Source organism: Carcharodon carcharias, chromosome 1, assembly GCF_017639515.1.
Source record: "Carcharodon carcharias isolate sCarCar2 chromosome 1, sCarCar2.pri, whole genome shotgun sequence".
NCBI lineage: Eukaryota > Metazoa > Chordata > Chondrichthyes > Lamniformes > Lamnidae > Carcharodon > Carcharodon carcharias.
In genome coordinates this window covers 138,589,693-138,617,047 of record NC_054467.1, presented here as the reverse complement: position 1 = coordinate 138,617,047, position 27,355 = coordinate 138,589,693, and the positions used below count along the sequence as shown (strand labels likewise).

The 27,355-nt window shown below is 42.1% G+C and overlaps 1 protein-coding gene across 5 annotated transcripts in view; it reads left to right on the top strand.

Moving 5' to 3' along the window:
* The window catches only part of pds5a (PDS5 cohesin associated factor A), a 249,026-nt gene that overhangs the window by 201,344 nt on the left and 20,327 nt on the right, over window positions 1-27,355 (top strand). For all 5 annotated transcript variants that reach the window (XM_041184444.1, XM_041184428.1, XM_041184436.1 and 2 more), the window contains 4 exons: window positions 8,010-8,133; window positions 10,602-10,806; window positions 19,781-19,895; window positions 20,057-20,189. In XM_041184444.1, the coding sequence (XP_041040378.1) occupies window positions 8,010-8,133; window positions 10,602-10,806; window positions 19,781-19,895; window positions 20,057-20,189 (577 nt within the window). The remainder of the gene's footprint in view (window positions 1-8,009; window positions 8,134-10,601; window positions 10,807-19,780; window positions 19,896-20,056; window positions 20,190-27,355) is intronic.

Here is a 27,355-nt window from a genome sequence, read left to right as displayed (position 1 = left end):
GGTCTAACCAAGGTTCCATGCATACCATCTCCGACTCCTCCCTTCCCTTCCTCGTCTTCAGGTTATCCCAGAAGTGGAGGCAATTAACAAATAGTCATTATAAGCCTACTAACTTCCACAGATACTGTGGCAACACTTCCTCATACCCTGCTTCCTATGAGGACTACATTCCATTCTACCAGTTTCCCTGTTACTGTCACATCTGTTCTGATGATGCAACCTTCTACACCATTTCTAATATGCCTTTTTCCTGAACTGAGGATATTCCGCTGCCCCATCTCCCCTACCGTAATTGGCAGGGCCCTCGACCGTGTCCAGCCCATTTCCAATATTTTTGCTCTCACCCCTTCCCCTCCCGCCCAGAACTACACAGTAGAGTGCCCCGGTTCTCACCTCCCACCCCACCAGTGTCCGTACTCAAGAGACCATCCTCCGCCATTTCCAGCATCTCCATGATCCAAAGGAACTGTTCCCTTCACAACACCCTTGGTTCATTCCTTGATCTCCCTGAGCACCTTGTCCCCTTTCAACAGCACCTTTTCATGCAAGCATGAATTGCAACACCTGTCCTCTTAGCTCCTCTCTCCCCACCATCCAAGGCCTCAAACACTCCTTCCGGGTGAGAAAATGATTTATATGTACTACTTCCAATTTAATGCATTGTATTCACTGCCCACCATGTGTTCTGCTCTACACTGGGAAGACAAAACTTAGATTGGGTGACAGCTTTATGGAACACCTCTGTTCAGTCTGGAAACATGATGGCCTGCGATTTTAATTATTCACCTTGCTCTCACGTTGACCTCTCCCTCCTTAGCCGATTGCTTTGTCCCAGTGAAGTTTAGCGCAAGCTCAAGGAACTTCCTCTTTCAATTACAGCCTTCTGGACTCAACATTGAGTTCAACAATTTCAAAGCGTAATATCTGTCCTATCTTGTTTCCTTTTCTTTGCATGTTTCAGTCTTCATCTCTTTTTGCTTTTGGACAGCAACTGTTCATTATTTGGCCATTTGCATCTTTTCTGGATACATCTTTTATTTTTTCACTTGTCCCATTACTACTTCCTTTGGATCTGCCCCACCAATCCTTTAGTCATTTAATGTCCCCCATCTTCTGCCCTCTCTCAATATTCCCTTTGTTCTTTTTCCACCCTCCCCTATTTTGCCTACTTAAAGTCTATTGCATTTCTAACTTCCCAGATGTGATGAAAGGTCATCAACCTGAAAAGTTAACTTTGCTTCTCTCTCTACAGATGCTTCCAGACCTGTTGAGCATTTCCACCATTATCTGTTTTTATTTCAGGTTTCCAACATCTGCAGTGTTTTACTTTGTATTAAAGTTCAATGCATGTTAACATAATACCGTTACTTTTCATTGCTGTTCCTCTATAAACATCCCACTTAGTCTGTTGGTGGTGTGACACTGTTATACTGTTCTCAAGGCAAAGATGAGGCTTTTGCCGTAATGGTTTAGTTTGTGGTTGGTGGAAAATATGGATAATGCTGAACTACTGAAGTTAATGGCAAGACCTCATTTGAATTATTTATCTCTCTATTCCCTGGCTGGCAGCCGGCTACCTGTTGATAGGAAGTTCGCAACTGTGTTGCCAGAGGTTCGGATGGGAGTTCAGGGAAGGGGGAGTGGGTGTATGCTGAGGAGTGAGGCTGATACTATGGAGAGAAGCAGGTTAGTTTGGTTGGGAAGTGGTGGGGGCTGGGGTGCACTTCTCCTCCTGGCCTGCAACCTGTGTTAGACACATACATATTTTTTCTTTTCTCCTCTCCATGAAGCTGCTGGGTTACCTAAGCCCTGGAAAATCTGACCAGTTAAATCTGTTAAACTTGAGGCATGAAGCCTCTTTAGCATTTAAATGACTGGCCTGCCCCCCCCCTACTTTGTCTCCACAGGGATTATATGTTGGGCACCTCTGCCAATTCTAAACAGATGGGCCTGCAATATGAGCAGTAGTTTCAAAAGAGCAAGGTCAAGTTGATTATTCCTTTTTCATTCCTTCACCCATTATCCCATCTGGCAGCAACTATCTTTCAGGACTCAACAACTCAGTCATATATTTCTGCAGAAATGTTTTTGGTATACTTTTCCATGTAAATGTGGTTGCATTTGTATAAATCTTGGGTCACAAACGCAGGCACATCTCATGATGTGGGCATTTAGCAATATCTATAACTACACTACTTGGCTGCATTTTATGGCTTTTAACCCTTAAAAAAAAAAGTCAGATTTGCCACTAAAAGGAAGTTTGTGTCATATTTCTAATCTTCCAGTCTGGTTCCTCGGCATTTATAATTTTTTAGTGTATCTTTGAGGATCCAATTCACCCACACTTGACACTGGTTGGAAAACACAAGATATCCACCACAAGGCAAAGTTTTCCCTTCTGATGTAGGACTTAAATATAATTAAGTGAAAACATATTTCTATTTTGCAATTGTTCATGAATAAATTACTTTAGAACATTGGCCTTCTGATTACTCTGAGAATGAGCTTGTATTTTCTTCTCTGCCGATGCTGCCAGACCTGCTGAGTTTTTCCAGGTAATTCTGTTTTTGTTTTGGATTTCCAGCATCCGCAGTTTTTTTGTTTTTATCTCTGTGTTTAATTGACTGCCACTGCTCTTCAAGAAATGCCTACCTCCTTGAAGAAGTTCTGTCCTTTTCTGTGACAAGATTTCCGTTCCTCTCTTTTGCCTTGCTCACCTTCATTGCTTTCCATTTCCCTCCTGGTGTTTGACAAGGTGTTTACTAAAACCCGCTTTCACAGCCATATCTCCTTTCTCAGTGACTGTCTCCGTCTCCGACTTACCCCACGTGGATTTCAACTGAAATTCCACCCCTCATGTTTCGAACCCACCCAGGATTACAGGTATCTCCGGGACATAAAACGTTTCTCGGACTGCTGTTCCCATCACATTCTGAAATCCACACTCAGTGCCATGCACCGCCATATGAACACACTCGACCTCTCCCTCCAGCAGCACCGCCGTACCCTTTTTCAAAGCTGCGCGTGCCCCCAGTTTCATTTTATTCTTCGGCTCATCCGACGCCTCAACAAGAAACTTTTTCTCTTTCTCTCAAGTGCTAAGGAACGCCAGCTCCAACAACTCATCGACACCAACACCCATCTAGGACCCTCCACCCCTGCCTGTCCATCCGTCCCCACCCCATCTTCCAATCCCAACCCCAGCCGTGTATTCACTATACCCCCTGACCTTCCCCTCTCCGATGCTGAACGTTCAGTGCTCAGCAAAAGACTTAGTTTCATACCCTTACGCCCTCACCTCAATGAATTTCGGGCTCGGCATGATGCTGAACTCTTCTTCCGCCATCTTCGTCTCCGGGCTCACTTCTTTGGGCAGGAGTCCTCTCCCAGTTCAACGGATCCTTTTACCCATCTCCAATATTCTCCCTCCACCTGGACCCCTCCCTCTGGATTCTTACATTCTCTTGATCTTTTCATTGAGAACTGTCGGCACGACATTAGTCGTCTCAATTTCTCTGCTCCTCTCACCCATTCTAACCTGTCTCTCTCTGAACTTACTGCACTCCATTCTCTCAGGTCCAACCCTGACATTGTCATCAAACCCGCTGACAAGGGTGGTGCTGTTGTTGTCTGGCACACTGACCTCTACCTCGCGGAGGCTGAGCGTCAACTCGCAGACACTTCCTCCTACCTCTCCCTGGACCATGACCCCACCACTGAACATCAAGCCATTGTTTTCAGAACTGTCACTGACCTCATCTCCTCTGGGGATCTCCCTCCCACAGCTTCCAACCTGATAGTCGCTCAATCTCGGACGGCCCGCTTCTATCTCCTACCCAAAATCCACAAACAGAACTGCTCCGGTAGACCGATCGTCTCAGCTTGCTCCTGCCCCACAGAACTCATTTCTCGTTATCTTTACTCCCTCCTCTCTCCCCTTGTCCAGTCCCTTCCCACCTACATCCGTGATTCCTCTGACACCTTACGTCACATCAACAATTTCCAGTTCCCTGGCCCCAACCGCTTCCTCTTCACCATGGACGTCCAATCCCTCTACACCTCCATCCCCCACCAGGATGGTCTGAGGGCCCTTAGCTTCTTCCTTGAAAAGAGGCCCGAACAATCCCCATCCACCACTACTCTCCTCCATCTGGCTGAACTTGTTCTCACGCTGAACAATTTCTCCTTCAACTCCTCTCACTTCCTCCAAATAAAAGGTGTGGCTATGGGTACCCGCATGGGCCCCAGCTATGCCTGTCTCTTTATGGGGTATGTGGAACATTCCTTGTTCCAGTCCTACTCCGGCCCCCTTCCACAACTCTTTCTCCAGCACATTGATGATTACTTCGGTGCAGCTTCATGCTCTCGTCGGGACTTGGAAAAATTTATTAATTTTGCTTCCAATCTCCACCCCTCCATCATTTTCACGTGGTCCATCTCTACACTTCCCTTCCCTTCCTTGACCTCTCTGTCTCAATTTCTGGTGATAGACTGTCCACCAATATCCATTACAAACCCACCGGCTCCCACAGCTACCTCGACTACAGCTCCTCACACCCCGCTTCCTGTAAGGACTCCATCCCATTCTCTCAGTTCCTTCGCCTCCGTCGCATCTGTTCCGATGATGCTACCTTCAAAAACAGTTCCTCTGACATGTCCTCCTTCTTCCTTAACCGAGGTTTTCCACCCACGGTCGTTGACAGGGCCCTCAACCGTGTCCGGCCCATCTCCCGCACATCCGCCCTCACGTCTTCTCCTCCCTCCCAGGAACATGATAGGATCCCCCTTGTCCTCACTTATCACGCCAGCAGCCTCCGCATTCAAAGGATCATCCTCCGCCAACTCCAGCATGATGCCACCACCAAACACATCTTCCCTTCACCCCCCCTATCGGTATTCCGTAGGGATCTCTCCCTCCGGGACACCCTGGTCCACTCCTCCATCACCCCCTACTCCTCACCCCTCTCCTATGGCACCACCCCATGCCCATGCAAAAGATGCAACACCTGCCCCTTCACTTCCTCTCTCCTCACCGTCCAAGGGCCCAAACACTCCTTTCAAGTGAAGCAGCATTTCACTTGCATTTCCCCCAACTTAGTCTACTGCATTCGTTGCTCCCAATGTGGTCTCCTCTACATTGGAGAGACCAAACGTAAACTGGGCGACCGCTTTGCAGAACACCTGCGGTCTGTCTGCAAGAATGACCCAAACCTCCCTGTCGCTTGCCATTTTAACACTCCACCCTGCTCTCTTGCCCACATGTCTGTCCTTGGCCTGCTGCATTGTTCCAGTGAAGCCCAACGCAAACTGGAGGAACAACCCCTCATCTTCCGACTAGGGACTTTACAGCCTTCCGGACTGAATATTGAATTCAACAACTTTAGGTCGTGGGCTCCCTCCCCCATCCCCACCCCCTTTCTGTTTCCCCCTTCCTTTTTTTTCCAATAAATTATATAGATTTTTCTTTTCCCACCTATTTCCATTATTTTAAAATATTTTAAAATCTTTTATGCTCTCCCCACCCCCACTAGAGCTATACCTTGAGTGCCCTACCATCCATTCTTAATTAGCACATTCGTTTAGATATCACGAACTTTAACACCTATGTGTTCTTTTGTTCTATTGTTGTTGACACCTTTTGATGATCTGCTTCTATCACTGCTTGTTTGTCCCTACAACCACACCCCCCTCCACTTCTCTCTCTCTCTCTCTCTCCGCCCCCCACACACACATCTTAAACCAATATTTCAACTCTTTCTTGGACTCGAACTCAAGTTCTGTCGAAGGGTCATGAGGACTCGAAACGTCAACTCTTTTCTTCTCTGCTGATGCTGCCAGACCTGCTGAGTTTTTCCAGGTAATTCTGTTTTTATTTTGTATTTCAGTAGTTTGATGATGGGGTTATTGATGTGTGCCAGGCAGACCAAATCCACAAGGAAATCCTGGTCTCGCTATCACAAATGGTTTTGCGATTTGTATTTATTTCAAGATGCGTGCAATGAATTCAGAAGTAATAAGTCCACCAGGACTTAGAGATTTTTAAAAAATTAAATTAAATATTTATTAGCAAAATAAGAGGTTCAAGCACATACATAAAACTGCAATTACTACTGTAATAACTCCTAAAATTCCTAATTAGCCTGGCTTCCGATTACACCCCCTTTAAGGCAACTGTTCAAAAATAGATTTTTGATTTTAAACAGACCCTGGACGGTGGAATTTCAAGTGGCTTTTCTCCAGTTTCAGATTCAGTGGACAGCAGGTTTATGCACAAATGTTGGCTGCTTCATTCAGGCTATTTCACACATTTCTGTTACATCTCACAGGGCTTTCTCCTGACACACAGCGTCATTCTCCTTTTATGTGTGTTTCTCTCTTAATATGTAAATTATATTGTTTCGTATGTCTTTGAAACTGTAACCTCCTGACAATATAAAACGTGCATGTTGCTACTATTTATTGTCACTAACCTTTGAGAAAAACAAACACATTCCTTAGATTTACTTACCTTGCTCGTTGTAAACAGACGGAGATCTCTTTGAAATCCAAATCTCCCTTCATTTATCTAAAAATGCAAATTCCCTTCACACCTCACACGCTAAGCCAGCATCCATGTTTACTCATTAACATGTCAAGCACCTAGCTTCTTTTGATGAGTTAAAGCTTGCAGTCAACTTGACTCCAAATATAATTGAATCTCACATAGACATACCCAACTATTCTTACCCCCGTAAGCCTACCCCTCAATAAACAAGAAAAATATTATGAAAATGATTACTTTCATGCCAATAGCACCTAATTACATTTTTTTAAGCACACAGAGAAGTACTTCTAAATTGCAGTGACTGTTCTCATAAAGTAATTTTGCAGCTATTTTGAGTATTGACAAAGTCCCCAAAACAACAATGTGACGAAGAACCAATTTGTGGCGCTATTGGCTGAAGGAGCTAGAAAGCTGGAAAAACCTTCTCACCTTCATATAGTGCCATGCTATCTTTACTGTCCACTCAGACCAGCAGGTGGAGATTCAGTTTTAAATAGGAGGATAGCATATCCAACAATTCAATGCTGTAAGTGGAATGGAAGTATTAACCTTGAATATGACCTATAGTTTTAATTATTTTCTTTCTGCCCCTACCACTGAGCAGATCGTGACCCACACAGATGGAAACCTATGAACCCAGTATTTGTACTTAGAGAAGATTTGGACTGCTACAGATAATGGTTCCTCCTTAAATTCTATTATAACTTAGTTTATGGCTTGACCATCTCTAAGTAGAGATTAGCGAATTTTGTGCAAATATATCACTCTGCTTTTATATTGTAACTGTCTTCACTGTCCTTGATAATTCCACTAGAATAATCTAGACTTCCGAGAGGGACTTAATACATGTGTTCACTTTACCACCAATACGCACAAAGTTGTCTTCAGTGTGATCTGTACATTTTGGAACAATTTTACTACCAGCCATCGTTGCTTCTGGCTTTGGAAATTTGACATTTCCTTTTTGCAGGAACTGTCCTTTGGTAGAGTTGCTGGTACGTGTGTGAAAGAAAATTGAAAAGGATAGAAGGAAAGTAACCTACTTGGTTTGCAATGATTTTTCAAATAAAATGTCTCCTCCACACACACACACCTCTGCTTCTCCTGAAAATGTATTTGTTTATTGGAGGTTGTCAGAATTGAATTAAGGACCTCTTATTTATCGTATATGAACAAGAATTCAATGGGAACATGATCTGAGGAATGTAAAGAGGAACTAAAAGACCTGATTTCCTCTCTTTGAAATGTTCAGACATGCAGCATGCACCAATTTCCATGTCTGCAGGAGACCTTTTATTTGAAGAATAAAGATTATCAAGTAAGTAATTCATTTTTCTGGTTTGCACTTATTGATATTAGTCTCTTGCAGGTTGTCAATATTCCAGTTGAGAACTATTTTTATAATTCATAAATAGTGTGTGGAACTTTGCTATGAATAGTTGACCTTGTTTTTCCTGTCTTGCAGTAAATCTGATATGTCTCGATTACGGTTGGCTGCAGGATGTGCCATACTAAAACTTGCACAAGAACCTTGTTATCATGAAATTATCACCCCAGAGCAGTTCCAGCTCTGTGCACTTGTTATTAATGTAAGTGTTGTTGTTTTTAATTCCTTATGCCATAGCACTGTACTGCAGTATGCTAAATACTTTTATAATAGTTGTGACAAAAATCTCTGGCTAGAAAATCATCAACCAAAAAGGTGCCTCAGATGAAGAAAAATATCTACAGGAAATTTTTGCAAGTCAATCTTGTGTACAGCTTGAACTTCATGGAACCTAATGATGTCAATAGATCTTTAAATAAGTCCGGATCGTCCTTTTAAAAATTAATTAAAAGAACACCTGTTCAGGAAGTCAGATTCAATTTTTGTGAATATTTAATTCTTTTAATAAGAGGTATAGGAGAAGTTATCTCCAGAAACCTTTCTTTAATGACAACAATTTATATTGTGCCTTTAATGTAATAAAATGTTCCATGGCCCTCCAAAGGAGCATTATAAAACCAAGTATGACACCAGGCCACACGAGGTATTAGGTTAGATGATCAAAAACTTGGTTGAAGAGGTAGGTTCTAAGGAATGTCTTAAAAGAGATAGACAGACAGATGTAGAGAGAATGTTCCAGAGCTTCGGGTGTAGGTAACTGAAGGCATGGCCCCAATGGTGGAGCAATTAAAATAGGGGATGCAAAAGCAGCCAGAATTGGAGGAATGCAGATTTCTTCTGGGGTTGTGGGGCTGGAGGCGATTATGCTGATAGGGAGGGGTGAAACCATTGAAGGTTTTGGAAACAAGGATGAAAATTTTAAAATTAAGACGTTGCTTGACTGGCCATCAGTATAGGTCAATAAACAGGAGGTAGAGGAACAGAACTTTGACTTAATAGGATTTAAGACCTGGACAGTAGACATTTTGATAACTTCAAGTTCACAGAGGGTAGAATATGGAAGACTAGTCAGGTATACATTGGAATAGTCAAGTTTTGAGGCAACAAAGGCACAAATGGGGGTTTCAGCGGCAGATGAGCTGAGATGAGCGAAGTTGGGCCACGTTGCAGAGATGAAAATAGGTGGTCTGAGGGATGACACAGATATAAGGTTGGAAGCTCATCTCGGCATCAGATATGACACTCGGATTGTGAATAGACTGGATCACACTGTTGCCAGGGAGAAGGATGGAGCCAGTAGCAAGAGAATCATGCTTGGAGTGGAGACCGAAAATAATGGCTTCAATCTTCCCAATACTTAATTGGAGGAAATTTCTGCTCCTTGAGTAATGGATGTCGGATAAGCAACCTGATAACTTTGCAATAGTGGAGGAGTCCAGAGAGTTGGTGGTTAGCTGGAGCTGGGCATAGTAAGTGTACGCACGAAAACTGGCACTCTGCTTTTGGGTGATGCTGCCGAGGGGCAGCATGTATACAGTGGTGGGGGGGTGGATGGTGGGGGTCGGGTGGAGGCTGCTGGTGGCGTAGGTAGATCCTTGGGGGGCTTCAGAGATATAGGTCCGGGAGCAGGAACAGTGGCTTTTGCAGGTGATTCTCTGGCAATGCCTGGGTAGATCACAATGGAACCAGAAGAGAGCAGCCCCACCCTACTGGAAGGCAGTGGTGAGGCATTGGAGGACGGTTGTGTGATCAACCATGTCAAAGGCTACAGACAGGTTGAGAAGGATGAGAAGGGAAAGTTTACCTTAGTCACAGTCGCATAGGATAACATTTGTGACTTTGGTAAGAGCTGTTTCGGTTCTGTGGCAGGGGTGGAAACCTGATTGGAAGAGTTTAAACATGGAGTTCCTGGAAAGCTGAAAACAGATCTGGCAGACAACAACACCCTTCAAGGATTTGGAGAGGAAAGAGAGGTTGGAGGTGGGATGGTAATTTGCCAGGACAGTGGGGTCAAGGGTTGGCTTTTTGAGGAGTTACAATAATTAAGTAGTCAGTTGTTATAATTATAAATTTGAAACAGATATGGAGTTGTTCACAAATTTGAGTTATTGTAAGACTGGCAATTTTTTACTTAGCATTTTTCAAGATGACACCCAATGTTAATATTCTTCAAATTTAATGGAATGGATTTTTTTGTTATCAAAGGCAATACTGAGTGGGAAAATGGTTGCAGTAATAGTAGTGGCTCGTCAGTATTCAGAACAAGGTTAGGAGACTTGCCAAAACTATGCCTAATAAATGAATTTTAGTATAACTTCTTTTGCCCCATGAAATTACCAAGTGAAAGAGACTGACAAAAATTTGGCTTGCTGATAAAGCATCCATAATTAATTGGGTTAATGCTGCAAGCATGCACTTGTTTGTATAGAATCTGTTATTCTGCTTTGTTTATTAAACAGCACAGGTGTAATGGAATAAAATTGTTTTCTGAAATTCAAACTATCCAAGGATTAAGGAACATCATGCAGAAGTTTCAGTTGCTCACATGGTGCATAACTTGTGAAGATTTGCTATGCTTTATTCTGCATTTTATATATCTCAAAAATAGTGCTGTACACTGAAATTTTGCCCAGTACAATGTTTGCTTATTTTGTAATTTTGTTGTTGAAGGATGAGTGTTACCAGGTGAGGCAGATATTTGCTCTGAAACTCCACAAGGCCCTCGGGAAATTGCTGCTTCCATTGGAGTACATGGCAGTGTTTGCGCTCTGTGCCAAGGACCCTGTGAAAGAGCGAAGAGCTCACGCCAGACAGTGCCTCCTTAAAAACATAAGTATACGGAGGGAGTACATCAAACAGAACCCAATGGCTCATGGTTAGTATTGTCATTTTGCAGTAAGTGATCATGAAAGATTTTCTACAAATTGTAACGCAATATATTAGACAGTTTTTTTGGCTCATCCAGCACTATACGTGCTTTGTCAATTCCATTGACAATTGTGCCTTCAGCTGCCTAGGCATTTAGCCTTGGAATTCCTTCCCTAAAGTCTCCACCTTTCTATCACTCCTCCTTTAAGAAACTCTTCAAAGGCTTCCTCTGACTGAGCTTTTGGTCACCTGCCCTAATATCTCCCCTTGTACCTTGGTGTCAAACTTTGAGAACTCAATCTTTGAGAACTCTCCTATGAATTGTTTTGGGATGTTTTATTACTTTAAAATGCTGCATAAATGCAAGATTGTTTGCTGTGCATGCCACTCGTGCACTCTCACAAGAGAAAGCTATTTAGCTTTTTAATTCGTCACGGACAGAATTTGTGTGTTTTCTTAGTGTCTGTGAGCAATGTATTTTATATGTGAGATGTGTGTATTTTCTTACCATCAGCGTGATTATCCCCATTTAAATAATTCCAGCTGCAAGCTTCTTGAGAGTTCTAAATTAAATAAGTTTATTCATTATCTCTCACTTGCCCAGGAGGTTTAACAATAAGGCAGCTCACTCACTGGACATGTACACTGTATCACTAAAACTAGATAAGATGAAGGGGGGGAAAAAGCAATACAATTACAATGGATAATTGTCTCAGTCTCTCTTTTGTGGCAGACTTTAGTTTGTTAAATGATCTGATGCTTTTATTTGGGGTGAAGCTCTGCTAACCAGAGATTTCTCAATAAGCTGCGAGACTTCCTGTAGTTGAATTTCCAGGAGGTTGGTTCCCAGGTGAACTTGAAGTTGGAACAGGTTGGGGTGAGTCCTCCCACTTTCAGGGTATTGCTGTTTAATATCTTGGCTGCTTAGTTATTGCAGCTGGATTGATGACTCTTTGATGGTGTCTCTGTCTCTGCAGGGCTGATTTTTGCGCTTTAATAGCAGGCACCAAACGTGGATGACTCACGCATGTGGCCTGTTACAACTCCAAAGCCTTTTTACAAATAAGGTGGCTGGCCAGGTTGATAAATATTTGCCTTTGTCACTTGACACTTTGAAATTTGTCCAGTCTGGGTTTAGACAAGGGACCATCATAATAGAATTGAAGGTAAATGGGGATCCATTCACATTTACCTAACATACTGAGTTTCGATGTGCCATTTAACCATGGTGAACCAGAAAGATGAGTCAGCAGAAATGCGATAGCCCTTTTGTTGATATCCCTTTGTTTAAGGATGGAATGAGTGAATTTCCCAGATGGTTGTAATTATCCATATGTAATTAGGTATTTGCTTGATTCTCAGAACTGCCTGGAGCTGATCTTGCCAAAGATCACATGATTGGCAGCAGCCTTTTTAACAGTCTGTTTGTTTAAAATTTTGAAGTAATGTTTAAAAGTTCATAATATATTGGAAAATGACACATTGCAGTAGAAATCCTTGCCGTTTTTCATCCCCAAAAATCATTTTTGATTGTCAAACTATTCTCTGCCTTGTAGTTAATTTTGTACAGCAGACTTTGCATACATTTTTGAAGGGATATTAAGCAGTTTCCTTAAATGAGAAGGTACCAATTGGGTGTCAATACCTAAAAATTTGTTACTGCAGTAACACTGCAACTTAGATCTATCTAAAGCACCATGTCAAAATATATGCCTGTACTCTTCATGTTGATCTTTTCCAAGCTAAGACCGCAAATTGCAAACATACATAGGAACCTATGAAATAAGAGCAGGAGTAGGCCATTTGGCCCCTCTAGCCTGCTCTGCCATTCAATAAGATCATGGCTGATCTGTTTGTGTTTCGCTTTCCACATTCCCATCCACCCCTAACAAGAATCTATCCATCCCTGCCTTAAAAATATGTAATGATCCCGCTTCTACTGTCTTTTGAGGCAGAGTTGGCCACTGCCAATCGTGTATCTTTGGCAGGATTAGTTCGAGTCGGTCCTGAGACTCAAGCAAATACCTAATTACATATGGACATTCACAACCATCTGGGAAATTCACACAATTTATTTAAGTATGGAATGTCAACAAAAGGATGGTAGCGTTTCTGCCGACTCATCATTCTGGCTCACCATGGATAAAAGGAGCATTGAAACTCAATACATGTTAGGCAAATGTGAATAGATCCCCATTGACCTTCCATTGTATTATGATGGTCGATGAACCCTCAGAGAGAGAATTTCTCCTCACCTCTGTCCTAAGAGGATGACCCTGAATTTAAAACAGTGCCCCCTTGTTCTGGACTCACCCACAGGAGGAAACATCCTTTCCACCTTGTCAAGATCTTATATACTTCAAGCAAGTTACCCCTCACTCTTCTAAACTCCAGTGGAAACAAGCACAGCTTGTCCACCCTATCCTCATAAGACAACCTCATTCCAGGTATCAATCTAGTAAATCACCTACAACACATTTACATCCTTAGATGTAAAATTTTTCTTACTACTAATTGATGCATAGGAACCAGTTGAATTTTTGATTTCGCCTCAGCCTCCCTTCCAGATCAGTTGCAACAGATGCTAACTAAAGATAAACAGTCTGCATTGGTTATTTTATACTTAGTGTCCTGGCTTTACTCTTCACTCTGGCTTGGTCTTGGCTTCTAACTTTGATTCCTCTTCCGCAGTAGTTTTCCAGATTTGGTGGTCTCCACTGTTAATTCCTGAAACCACCCTGCACTTTTGCTGGACCACTGTCAACCTGGTTCCTGCTATTTTCTACACTCCTCTTTCAACTTCCAGAATCCAGAGAAATTTCTGATTTCAGTCACTACCCAGCACCTCAAACAATGCTGTGCATCTGAGTGCTCCTGGCTGTAGTACTTTCCTGTCCTTGCTCCAAACATGGCCCTTTCTCCTTCACTGACTTGTGGTTGCTCCAGTTTCGTTACTGTAGACCCCAACCTCCACATCTGCACGTGGACTTAACCCCATCATTGCCTCTTAACATAGAAACCAGAAGCAGGAGTAGACCATTCGGCCCTTCGAGCCCGCTCCACCATTCAATATGATCATGGCTGATCCTCTTTCTCAATGCCATATTCACACTTTCTCTCCATGCCCCTTGATGCCCATAATATCCAAAAATGTATCAGTTTCTTTCTTGAATATACTCAGTGACCCCGTCTCCACAGCCACCTTGTGGTAGAGAATTCCACAGGCTGACAACCCTCCGACTGAAGAAATTTGTCCTCATCTCAGTGCTAAATGGCCTGCCCCCGATCCTGAGGCTGTGGCCCCTGGTTCTAGACTGCCCAACCAGGGGAAACATCTTCCCTGCATCTCGTCTGTCTGGCCCTGTTAGAATTTTATACATTTCAATCCTCTCTCATTCTTCTAAACTCTAGTCAATACAGTCGAACCAATTCCTCCTCATATGACAGTCCTGCCATCCCCAGTATCAGGTTAGTGAACTTTTGCTGCATTCCCTCTATGGCACATGTATCATTTCTTAGGTGTGGAGACCAAAACTGCACACCTACTCCAGGTGTGGTCTCACCAAGGCCTCAGTAAGACATCGCTACTTCTGAACTCAAATCCTCTTGCAATGAATGCCAGCACACTATTTTTCCTTCCTAATTGCTTGCTGCACCTGCCTGTTTATTTTTATCGACTGGTGTACAAGGATGCCTTTGTATATCCACATTTCCTAGTATATCACCATTTAAATAATACTCTGCCTTTCTGTTTATCACACCAAAGTGTATAACTTCACAATTATCCACGTTATACTGCATCTTTTTTTAATTCGTTTATGGGATGTGGGTGTCACTGGCCAGGTCAACATTTATTACCCATTCCTAGTTGCCCTAGTTCAGGGGGCATTTAAGAGCCAACCACATTGCTGTGGGTCTGGAGTCACATATAGGCCAGACTAGGTAAGGACAGCAAATTTCCTTCCCTAAAGGACATTAGTGGACCAGATGGGTTTTTACAACAATCGACAATGGTTTCATGACTTTTAGTTCCAGATTTTTTTATTGAATTCAAATTCCACCATCTGCTGTGGTGAGATTCGAACCCAGGTCCCTAGAGCATTATCCTGGGCCTCTGGATCAATAGGCCAGCGACTATACCACTACGCCATCGCCTCCCCTTCTGCCATGTGTTTGTCCACATACACAACTTGTCTAAATCGCCCTGAAGCCTCCTTGCACCCTCTTCACCCCACCCAGTTTTGTGTCATCAGCAAACTTGGAAATATTGCATTTGGTTTCCTCATCCAAGTTATTATCAAAAGCCTTCTTCAAATACAAATACACCACATCTACTGGTTCTCCCTTATCTATTCTACTAGTTACATCCTCAAAAAACTCCAGTACATTAGTTAAGCATGATTTCCCTTTCATAATTCCTTGCTGTCTTTGTCTAATCTCGTTAATGCTTTCCAAGTGTTCTGTTACCATGTCTTTTATAATACTGTAACATTTTCCCCACCACTGATGTTAGACTAACTGGTCTGTAATTCTCTGTTTTTTCTCTCCCTCCTTTTTTAAATAGTGGGGTTACATTTGCCACCTTCAGGAACTGCTCCAGAGTCTAGAATTTTGGAAGATGACCACCAATGCATCCAATATTTCCAGGGCCACTTCCTTTAGTACTCTGGGATGTAGACTAACCTTTAAACTCATTTATTTCTTTAGCACCTTTTTTTTTTACTAATACTGATTTTCTTCAATTCCTCCCTCTGACTAGACCCTTGGTTCCCTAACATTTCTGGGAAATTATTTGTGTCCTCTTTTGTGAAGAAAGAACCAAAATATATGTTCAATTCTCCTGCCATTTCTTTGTCCCCCATTATAATTTCTGCTGTTTCTGACTGTAAGGGACCTACGTTTGTGTTCGCTAATCTTTTTCTCATATTTATAGAAGCTTTTACAGTCAGCTTTTATGTTCCTTGCAAGTTTACTCTCATACTTCATTTTCCCTTCTTAATCAATCTTTTTGTCCACTTTTACTGAATTCTAAACTGCTCCGAATCTTCAGGCTTGCGCTTTTTTTGGCAATTTTATATGTCTCCTCTTTGGATCTAATACTATCCCTAATTTATTTTGTAAGCCATGGTTGAGCCACCTTTCCTGTTTTATTTTTGTGCCAGACAGGAATGAATAATTGTTGTAATTAATGCATACGTTCCTTAAATATTAGCCATTGCCTATCCACTGTCAGCCCTTTTAGTAAGGTTCTCCAATCCATCATTTCCAACTCGTGCCTCATACCCTCTTAGTTCCCTTTATTTAGATTCAAGACCCTAATTTCGGATTCAACTTCCTCACTCTCCATCCTAATGAACAGTTCAACTTCTTCAATCTCCATCCTAATGAACAATTCTATAATTTTATGGTCGCTCTACCCCAAGACACCCCGCACAACAAGATTGTTAATTAATCATTTCCCATTGCACAATACCCAGTCTAAGATAGCCTGCTCTCTAGTTCGTTCCTCAGCGTATTGGTTTAAAAAACCATCACATGCACACTCCAGGAAATCCTCCTCCACAGTATTATTGCTAGTTTGGTTTGTCCAGTCTATCTGTAGATTAATGTCATCCATGATTACAGTTGTACTCTTATTGCATGCATCTCTAATTTCCTGCTTGATGCCTTCCCTTACATCTCCATTACTGTTTGGGGGCCTATGGACAATCCCCACCAACATTTTCTGTCCTTTGGTGTTTCTTATCTCCACCCAAACACATTCCACGTCATGATTTTCCAAGCCATTATCCTTCCTCACTATTGCATTGATTTCCTCCTTTACTAACAATGCTACCCCACGTCCTTTCCCTATTTGTCTGTCCTTCCTAAATATTGAATATCCCTGGATGTTCAATTCCCATCCTTGGTCACCCTGCAGCCATGTCTTCATAATTGCAACTATATCATGACCGTTTATATCTATTTGCGCTGTTAATTCATCTACCATATTGCGAATGCTCCACACATTAAGATTCAATGCCTTTAGACTTGTCTTTTTAACTTTGTTCGTCAGCTTTATTTTGCACTATGACTCTATTTGTTTCTTGCCGTTGTTTTTCTGCCTTCCACTTTTGCTTCTTTCTTTTCAGTCTTTTGTTTCTACCCTTGTTCTCTCCCCCACCCCCCACCCCCGTCTCCCTGCTCAGGTTCCCATCCCCTGCCATTCTAGTTTAAACCCTCCCCAACTGCACCAGCAAACACCCCTCCCAAGACGGTGGTCCCCATCCTGCTCAGGTACAACCCGTCCTGTTTGCACTGGTCCCACTTTCCCCAGAACCGGCCTCAACGTCCCAGGAATCTGAATCCCTCTATCCTACACCACTTCTTCAGCCTTTACCTGATATTTATCAATGCAATAGTGAGGAAGGATATTGGCTTGGAAAATCATGATGTGGAATGTGTTTGGGTGGAGATAAGAAACACCAAGGAACAGAAAATGTTGGTGTGGATTGTGCAAAGGCCCCCAAACAGTAATGGAGATGTAAGATAAATGTGTTTATCTGATATATCCTGTTATTTCTACTCTCGTTAGCATGTGGAGCTGGCGGTAATCCTGAGATTATTACCTTTTGAGGTCCTACTTTTTAATTTACATCCTAATTACATCTAAATTCAACTTGTAGGACTTCATCCCTCTTCTTACCTATGTCGTAGGTACCAATATATACCATGTCCACATATACCATCTTCATCCTCCCCCTTCAGAATGCCCTGCAGCCTCTCGGACACATCCTTGACCCTGGTACCAGGGGGATAACATACAATCCTGGAGTCTCTTTTGTGGCCACAGAAACGCCTTTCCGTTCCCCTTTCTATTGAATCCCCTACCACTATAGCCCTTCCTCTCCTCTTCCTCCCCTCTTGTGCAGCAGAGCCACCCATGGTGCTATGGACTTGGCTGCTGCTGCTTTCCCCTGAGAAGTCGTCTCCCCCAACAGTATCCAAAACCGTATATCTCTTAGAGAGGGGGACAGCCACAGGGGACTCCTGTACTATCTGCCTTCCTCTACTCTGTCTGATGGTCACCCATCCCCTTTCTGCCTGTTCAGTCTTTACCTGCGGTGTGACTACCTCACTGAATGTGCTGTCCACTATAATCTTGGCATCATGGATGCTCCACAGTGAATCTGCCCGCAGCTCCAGCTCCGAAATGCGGTTAGCCAATAGCTGCAGCTGGGCATACTTCCTGCATTCATGGTTGCTGGGGACACTGAAAGTGCCCATGACTTCCCACATAGCGCAGGAGGAGCATATCACGATTGCAAGCTCTGCTGCCATGACTTCCCTTCAGGTTAAGCTCGTTGGTTATTCCCTTTAAAGAATACTAATTACGCTAGGGGCCTTATTCCTCTCCAAACATTCCCACTACAATCCAAAGAGCTTACCTTACTTTGTTTAAGCTAATGGACTGCAGCAGTTTAATTAGTAGAAAAAATAGAAGTAGAAGTGCTCGCTTGACCCTCTTTACCAATCAGCTGCTTCCCCTGCATCGCATCACTTTTTGAGCACTTGGCACGTCATAACATTCAAGGCTATGGGCCAAGTGCTGGTAAATGGGATTAGGTAAGTAGGTCAGGTGTTTCTCACGTGTCCATGCAGACTCTTCTGCACTGTGAGATTCTGTAATTCTATGAAGTCCTCAGGTTGCTTTCAGCCCCGAGTCTCCTCGGAACTCTCTTGGTCTTGAGGCTGATTTGAAACTCTCTCCTCCCTCTCATTAGTTTAAGTCTGTTATCAGTTTTGCCAGATACTTGATGTCCTTAGCTAACTCAGGCTCCCTTTGTGTCTGGTTCTTGGTTGCTACTTTGGACTTCAGCCTACTACCTCTCAGATCCTGATCTGCTGCCCTGAACACCCAGCCATGCCACTTTCAGCTTTCCCCCTTCCAGTATCTTGACCTCTATCTCTACCTCAAATTACCTCAGTAATTTGTAACTGACAGTGTGCAGGCATTCCAAGTTCAAATCCCCTTTGATCAAGTCAGCACCTATCCTCTGTGCCCCCCGCACCCCACCTCAGGATGCCTAAGCAGGCTGACATGGTGCCCTTCACTTCCTCTTTGAGTAGTTACATCAACCCACCCCATCACTTGCTCTCACCAACTACTTTGCCCAGCACACTCCTCGGAGAAAAACTTTTCTCTCCTTTCCTTGCACCACAATCTCTTCATCTGTCTTATAAATTATTTCTAAAAATTAAAATTATTATTAAAATGCTCTAAATTTTTAAAAAAAAAACTTTCATAGGCACCTGCCCATATATCCCTCTGAAAAATTAATCTTGTGCTTAATTGCGTTGAGTGCAAAAAAAACTCAGGAATTATCTGGTTGCAATGTTTAAAATGTTAAAGAGATTTGAAAGGATAGAGACAAAGAACTCTATATTCTGGTGAAGGAGTCAAAAACAAGGGAAATGATCTTAAAATTAGGGCTAGGCTACTCAGGAGCAAAATCAGGGAGCATATTTTAACATGGTAATCAAAATCTGAAACACACTTTCCAAAAGGCTGAATGCTAGATTGGTTGGAACTTCCAAGACTGAGATTTTTGTTTGCTAAGGACATGGAGCAAAGGTGAATAAAATGGTGTTGGGTGCTGTGATTGAGTTCATTGCCAGACCAGGCTTCAGAGTCTGAAAGATGACCTGCTGTTCTTAATATACCTTTCTTATGTTCATTGCTCACCTTCCTTATAAAAAAATTCGGCAATTTGTTTGTTAATGTTTCACCCCTGCGATGTGATAAATTGTTGAGTATACCTTAAGTTTAAGTAATAACATAATCCTACTTACTAACTCATTGTTTTGATTAGCATAAGGCCTATATTCAGAGCTGTTTTGAAATTGTTGGTTAGTTTTTGCCATTTTCTAACTTGACATGCATGAATCCAGCACTTAAACCTTTAAAAAAGCGTTTTACAGATATTTTCTATTTTCTTCAGAGAAGCTGTTGTCTCTGTTACCGGAATATGTAGTTCCATACACTGTTCACTTGCTTGCCCACGATCCGGATTTTACCAAAACACAGGATATTGAGCAACTGCGTGATATCAAAGAGTAAGTAATGATGAACTGCTGAAATTTTACTTTGGAGCGTCAATTTTTAAATTGTGTTCCATACAGTGGAAGGTGCCATTTATAGCATTCTTCTTTGTCTTGTATGCCTTATGTTTGATTTTTTAATGTAGCTAAGGCTTCTTCTAATTGTACTTGATAAGGTGCCTGTGGTTCATGTTGGAAGTTTTAATGACAAAAAATGAAAACAATAGCCATGCTTTTATAAGAAAAATGGTGGAGAACATCAAGCAAACAAAGGATGCCCAAGCACCAGATGATGGCAAAATGAATGAGGTGAGAAAAACATAGTGTAGTCTGTACTACTTAAACTGAGGTAAATTGTCCTGTAAAAAAAATTGTTCTCAACTTCGAAGTTTATAAATTAAGTGCTAAAATTGCAGAAGAACATAATTATAAACTGTTTAATATGTATAGTGGAATTAATACTTATGCAACTGTATTTTCAAACAGAATTGAGCCTTACCATCTAAATCTTCCAACTTTCCAATTCGAAAACAAATATTACAAGATCTGAGATTCATGCTAAACTATGAACTGGTTCTTATGTTCTACTTATTTGATAATGTGGTATAATGTGGGCTCAGAGTAATCATTGTAGCCTGGTTGCCAGGATTAGCAGATGGGCAATTAAAATTTCCATGTGACATTTGTTTGCTACTTGGAACACAGACATTAGCCTGTTTGCTGTAAATGAGTTACACTATACAGTTCATCATCGTCATTATCATCATTATGTGTGCTCTGCCCGAAGGCAGGCCCCCTGGCTCATAGTCTTCTCCATGTCTCTGTCCTTTGCCAGTCTTTTCATTTTCCACTCACTTCCTTCAATTTTCAAGCCTTCCAGTATTGATACTCTCTTCTTTCCTCTTCCTCTTTTAAATTGAAATCTTCTCCCCATAACATCCCTTATAGTCCACTTCCTCTTAAGATACAACCTGTCCAGGGTCTCTGCCTTTTCCTAATTATGTTCGGCAAATTTCTTTTTTTGTTCACGTTGCTCAGTACTTCATTACTTTTTCTTCTTCTGTCCAGCTGACCTTTTCCACTCTCCACCAAACCCACATTTCCAAGCTATTTAGCAATTTGGTCTCCCTGTTCTATAAAGTCCAAGTCTCTCATCCATATAAAACTTGTACACTTAACCTTATAATAATGAACAAAGAAATGCCATGCAACCACTTAAACCATTTGTCTGCTTAATACCACCAAAGGTAATATTTATGGTTCTGTTTAACAGTCTCTTAGGCTATATCACTACAAATTCATTTGGCAAGTACAATTGAGGCATGATTTTCTACTTTTTAAATTTATTTTATGTTCTTTCATGGGATGTGGGTGTCACTGGCTAGACCAGCATTTATTGCCTATCCCTAACTGCCCTTGAGGTGGTGAGCTGCCTTCTTGAACTGCTGCAGTCCATGTGGTGTAAGTACACCCATAGTGCTGTTAGAAAGGCTGTTCCAGAATTTTGACCCAGTGACAACAAAAGTTCCAAGTCAGGATAGAATGTGACTTGGAGAGGTTCTTGAAGGTGTAATGTTCACATGCATCTGCTGCCCTTGGTGGTAGAGGTCGCGGGTTCAGTAGGTGCTGCCAAAGGAGCCTTGGTGAGTTCCTGCAGTGCGCCTTGTGGAGGGTACACACTGCTGCCACTGTGGAGGATGGTGGAGAGAGTGAGTGGACAATTCTCTGGTTGGGGTGCCAGTCAAGCGGGCTGCATTGTCCTAGATGATGTCGAGCTTCTTGAGTGTTGTTGGAGCTGCACCCATCCAGGCAAGTGGCGAGTATCCCACCATACTCCTGACTTGTGCCTTGTGCATGGTGGCCAGGCTTTGTGGAGTCAGGAGGTAAGTTACTTGCCACAGAATTCCCAGCCTCTGGCTTGCTCTTGTAGCCACAGTATTTATATGGCTGGTCCAGTGCAATTTCTGGTCAGTGGTAACCCTCCCAGGATGTTGATATTGGGGGATTCAGCAATGGTTATGCCATTGAATGTCATGGGGAGGTGGTTGGATTCTCTGTTGTTGGAAATGGTAATTGTCTGGCACTTGTAGTGGTGTGATGTTACTTGCCACTTATCAGCCCAAACCTGAATGTTGTCCTGGTCTTGCTGCATGTGGGCACAGACTGCTTCAGTGCTTTGAAGAGTCGCAAATGCTGCTTAAATTTGTGCAGTCATCCATGAACATCCCCATTTGTGACCTTATGATGATGGGAAGGTCACTGATGAAACAGCTGAAGATGGTTGGTTCCAGGACACTACCCTGAGGAACTCCTGCAGTGATGTCCTGGGACTGAGATGATTAACCTCCAATAATCACAATCATTTTCCTTTCTGATGGGTATGACTCCAACCAGTTGAGAGTTTTCCCCCTGATCCCATTGACTTCATTTTATTTAGGGCTTCTTGATGCCACATTCAGTCAAATGCTGCCTTGATGTCAAAGAAATGTCAATTCAGTATCCTACATTGAATAGATTTCCTGGGAAAAATATTCCATGGAGCTGCTCAGGGATAGATGATCAGTCAAGTAGTGATCCTTGAACTGAGGGAAGTTCAAAATTGACTTCTTATTAACTCTTCCGGTTGACTGTTTAGTTTCCCTTTGTGATTTGCTGTTTAGAGATAATGTGTTGTGACATGTAATAGCTGTATTCTGCTTAATAAAACAAAGTACTGCTGAAATATGCATTTCATTACTAGTTAAGTTTAATGGCCCAGAATTTATTACAAGATATTCGTGTATTATTTCAACATTTCATCATTTTACCCAGGTCTTTGTTCCTTAATTTCAAACAAATGAAATATAGCAATATAAATTAATGCAACTAACAGGTCACTGTATATAACATTCAATGGGTGCTTTGTCCATTCAAAGTACTGTTGCTGACCATGCCTGGAAATTGAGTTGGGCTACATGCTATGATGTTTGATGACAGAAATTGTTTGGCGTTGAATTGCTGCAGTCACCCATGGACAAGTACAGAATTAGTTTTTTCCTACTAGTTTAAAGTAAATTCACCTGATCCACTGCTTCCCTACAGTTCAAGATAGGTTTCTGAACAGGAGTGTGTTGTTAAGGCTGATGTTTTTGTGAAATTGGGAGTTAGTGATGTAAATAAAATTCAAAACAATGATACAGTTATGAATTTAAATAAAAGGTGTTAAGTTTATTGGGCTCCTGGTAGTATTTAGAAGTGTAAAAGTTGTGTTACCCTTGCCTGTGACAGCTAGTACAAGCGGAAATCTACAGTGAGCTGTTTTGAATTCAAGCCATCAGATATTGTAAACACCAACCAACACAGGCCATTTCTTTGTTTTTATGGTCAGATCTTCTGCTGTGAAAAGTAATTGAATTTTTTTTTTTGAAGCAGTTTGGCATTTAGGTTTGAAGTGTACCTTTACCTGTCCAATGTCAAGGTAAATGTTGTGAAATACAGGGTCGAACAGAGAACAGCTATACTATGGCTTACTAGATGCATAACACACAGTCATAATCTCCACTTCATTAGATGGAAGAACAGCACTATCACACACTTCTGGCTCAAGTTGATGATATTCATCCAAAGCACTGAGACAGAAGAGATGAGATATTTGTGGCATTGACTGCTGTCACAAGGGAACATAACAGGACAGGTACCAGTGGATTGAAAAGGCGAATGTGCTCTTTTACAAAATGATAAAAAAGTAGATGCACACAATCACAGACTTGTTGGTCTGCTTTCAGTGTTGAGTAAAATAGGTAGGGTGGTAAGTTGTTAAGAGGATGTAAAAAGTCTGCAAAAGGAACAAGGTAAGTTAAGCAAATATAATGTGGGAAAATGTGAACTTGTCCGCTTGAACAGGAAGAATAGAAATGCAGTATACTAATGAAATTGAGAAAGATTGCAGAATTTGGTGGTACAGAGGGATCTGGATGTCCTGGTACATGAAATACAAAACGTTAGTATGCAGGTGCAGCAAGTGATTAGGAAGGCAAATGGAATGTTGGCATTCATTGCAAGGGGAATGGAATATAAAAGTAGAGGAGTTTTACTGCAACTGTATAGGGCCTTATGATACCATAGCTGGAGTACTGTGTACAGTTTTGGTCTCCTTATTTGAAAACGGATATTATTGCATTGGAAGCAGTTCAGAGAAGGTTTACTCGACTCATTCCTGGGATGAAGGGCATATCTTATGAAAAATGGTTGAACAGTTTAAGCCTATACCCATTGAAATTTAGAAGAATGAGAACTGATCTTATTGAAACATAAGATCCTGAGGAGGCTTCACAGGGTGGATACAGGACGGATCCTTCCTTTTGTGGGAGAGACTCGGACTAGGGAACACAGTTAAAAATAAGAGATCTCCCTTTTAAGCGGAGTTGAGGAAATAATTTTTCTGAGTAGTTAGCCTGTGTAATTCTTTTTCCCAGAAAGCAGTGGAGGTCGGCTCATTGAATTTATTCAAGGCTGAGTTAGATTTTTGATAGACGAGGGAGTCAAGGGTTATGGGGGGTTGACAGGAAGGTGGAGTTCAGAGCACTATCAGATCAGATCAAGCAGCAGTAAACAGAATCAGAAAGTGAAGATTCTGCCTGACCAATTTCTTAATTTTTGAGCAAGTAGTGCCCCCAGGTAATTTGTGGAAAGCTCTAAAATGTGCTATACCTTGGCTTCTAAATAGTATTGATGGCATTCTACACTGAAGACTGCCATATCTATTTAAAAAGTGGTGAGGATTCATGGTAAATTTAGGTGATTAATAACACATTGACTAAGGAAGAAAACCATAGATGCTGTTTGGAGGAGTTATGTCTGGTTGGAGGATAAAAGTTGAGTGCCCCAGAAGTCAGTATTTTAGCTCCTTACTGTTGCTAATTTAAGTCAGTAGCTTGTGTTAATTGTAACTTCATTAAGTTTAATTGTATGCAGGCAGTGGACATTAACTAGGGATTCACTTGAACCCTGGGCTAGAATGTGTATGCTTGTAATGACTAACTATAAATATAAAAACGTGTAGAGAAATTGGAACCAGTTTTAAACTTCATCAGTTGGCTTTTTGGAGTAGAAAATGGTAGCAGGGAATGATCACCTAAAGATGAAGGTTGGAAGCGAAAAAAAAAATCTTCATACTGAAAACTGCAATCCTGGTAGCCATTATGGAAAATGGTAGAATGCGTGTGTATTGTCAGGATACAGTAATTCTCTGATGTTCTCGTGGTCTCTTTATTTGTTCGTGGGATGTAGGCGTCACTGGCTTTATTGGTCATCCCTAGTTGCCCTAAAGAAGATGGCAATGGGAAAATGGTGGAATTTCTGCAGTACATGTGCTGTTCAGGAGAGAGTTCCAGGATTTTGACCCAGTGAAGGAATGACTATATGATTCCAAGTCAGAATGGTGTATGACTTGGAGGGGAACTTGCAAGGTGGTGGTGTTCCCATGCATCTGCTGCCCTTGTCCTTCCTAAGTGCTAGGAGGCTATTCAGCCCATCAAGTTTGTGCTGGCTGCCTGTGGAGCAATATGGTCAACCCCATTTCCCCACTCTAACCCTGATAGGGAGGTGAAGACAATGATGAAACCAAACAGATTATACAGATCATGCTTCTTAGTTAAAAGCAAGATACTGTGGATACTAGAAATCTGAAATTAAAACAGAAAATGCTGGCAAAGCTCAGCAGGTCCGGCGGCATCAGTGGAGAGCAAGAGTTAAGGTTTCGAGTCTGTATGACGCTTCTTCAGAGCTGAAGAGAGGTAGAAATGTGATTGATTTTATACTCTTTTGAGGGGTGGAGCAGGTAGAGCAAAATAGCAGGTCAGAGATAGGTGGGAACCGAAGAGACATTTGATAAAGGTGCCATGGACAAAGGACAAAGGGATGTAAATGGTAATGTTAAAGACTAAGGAAGGTGCTGATAGTGGCATAAAGGTAAGATAGCAGAATGTGTTAATAGCAGAATAAGGGTTAGCACTCTGTGAAAGCATAACATAAGAACAAGTGACAGATGTCCCTGTGGGGAGGGTTTGGGGAAAGAAATTGGATTTAAAAAAGGGTCAGTAGGAATAGTGTGTTTATGGCCTGAAGTTGTTGAACTGGAACCAGACCATAAGCTGTCGTCTTCATCTTGACCCCATTTTTAATCCAATTTTTTCCCGAAGCAACCCCCACCCCCGACAGGGCCATCTGTCACTTGTTCTTATATTTTGCTTTCACAGAGCACTGACCGTTGCTCTGCTGTTAATTCATTCTACTACCGCCTTTTAATCTTTAACACTTCCTTGTGTCCATGATATCTTTGCCAAATCCCTCCTTAGCCCCTACCTATCCTTGACCTTCTATTTTTCTCCACCCCCTCTTAAACAGTATAAAATCAATCACATTTCTATCTCTCTCTAGCTCTGAAGAAAAGTCATACAGACTCAAAACGTTAATTCTGTTTCCCTCTCCACAGATGCTGCCAGACCTGCTGAGATTTTCCAGCATTTTCTGTTTTTATTTCATGTTTCTTGATCCTGCGTTGAACGTGTTAGTCAATGGATTCATTCAAATGTGCAGTGCTAGATGGTGCTTGCACTTCGCAGCAGGTTATACGGATTGGTTCAAATGTTATCTTGGACAAGCGCAAGAGACCAGAATTGAAGAGGTACAGAGATCCTGAAAGCTGTAGATCTGGAGGAGATTACAGAGAAAGGGAGGGGTGAAGACATAGATGGATTTTTTTTTTTATTCATTCACGGGATGTGGGCTTTGCTGACTGGGCCAGCATTTATTGCCCTTCCAGAGTTGCCCTTGAGGTGGTGGTGAGCTGACTTATTGAACTGCTGCAGTCCTTGTGGCAAAGGTAGACCCACAGTGCTGTTAGGGAGGGAATTCCAGGATTTTCATCCAGCGACAGTGAAGGAACAGTGATACATTTCCAAGTCAGGATGGTGAGTGACTTGTAGGGGAGCTTCCAGGTGGTGGTGTTCCCATCTATCTGCTGCCCTTGTCCTTCTAGATGGTAATGTTATTGGGTTTGGGAGGTGCTGTCTAAGGAGCCTTGGTGAATTTCTGCAATATAGTTTGTAGATGGTACACTCTGCTGCTACTGTGTGTTGGTGGTGGAAGGGAGTGAATGTTTGTGGATGTGGCGCCAATCAAGCAGACTGCTTTGTCCTGGACGGTGTCAAGCTTTGAGTGTTGTGGGAGCTGCACTCAACCTTGCAAGTGGGGAGTATTTCATCACACTCCTGACTTGTGCCCTGTAAATGGTGGACAGGCTTTTGGGAGTCAGGAGGTAAGGTACCCGTCACAGGATTTGAAAACAAGGATATGGATAAACCGGTGAAAGCAAAATCATCATCTGTGAGTTGTGTTTCAAACTGTGTTTACCGGTCGGCTGATTGTACACAGTTTCAGTTGTTTGTTTAGATGTTGAAACAGGAATGGTCTTCCTCATTGATGCCATTATTTAC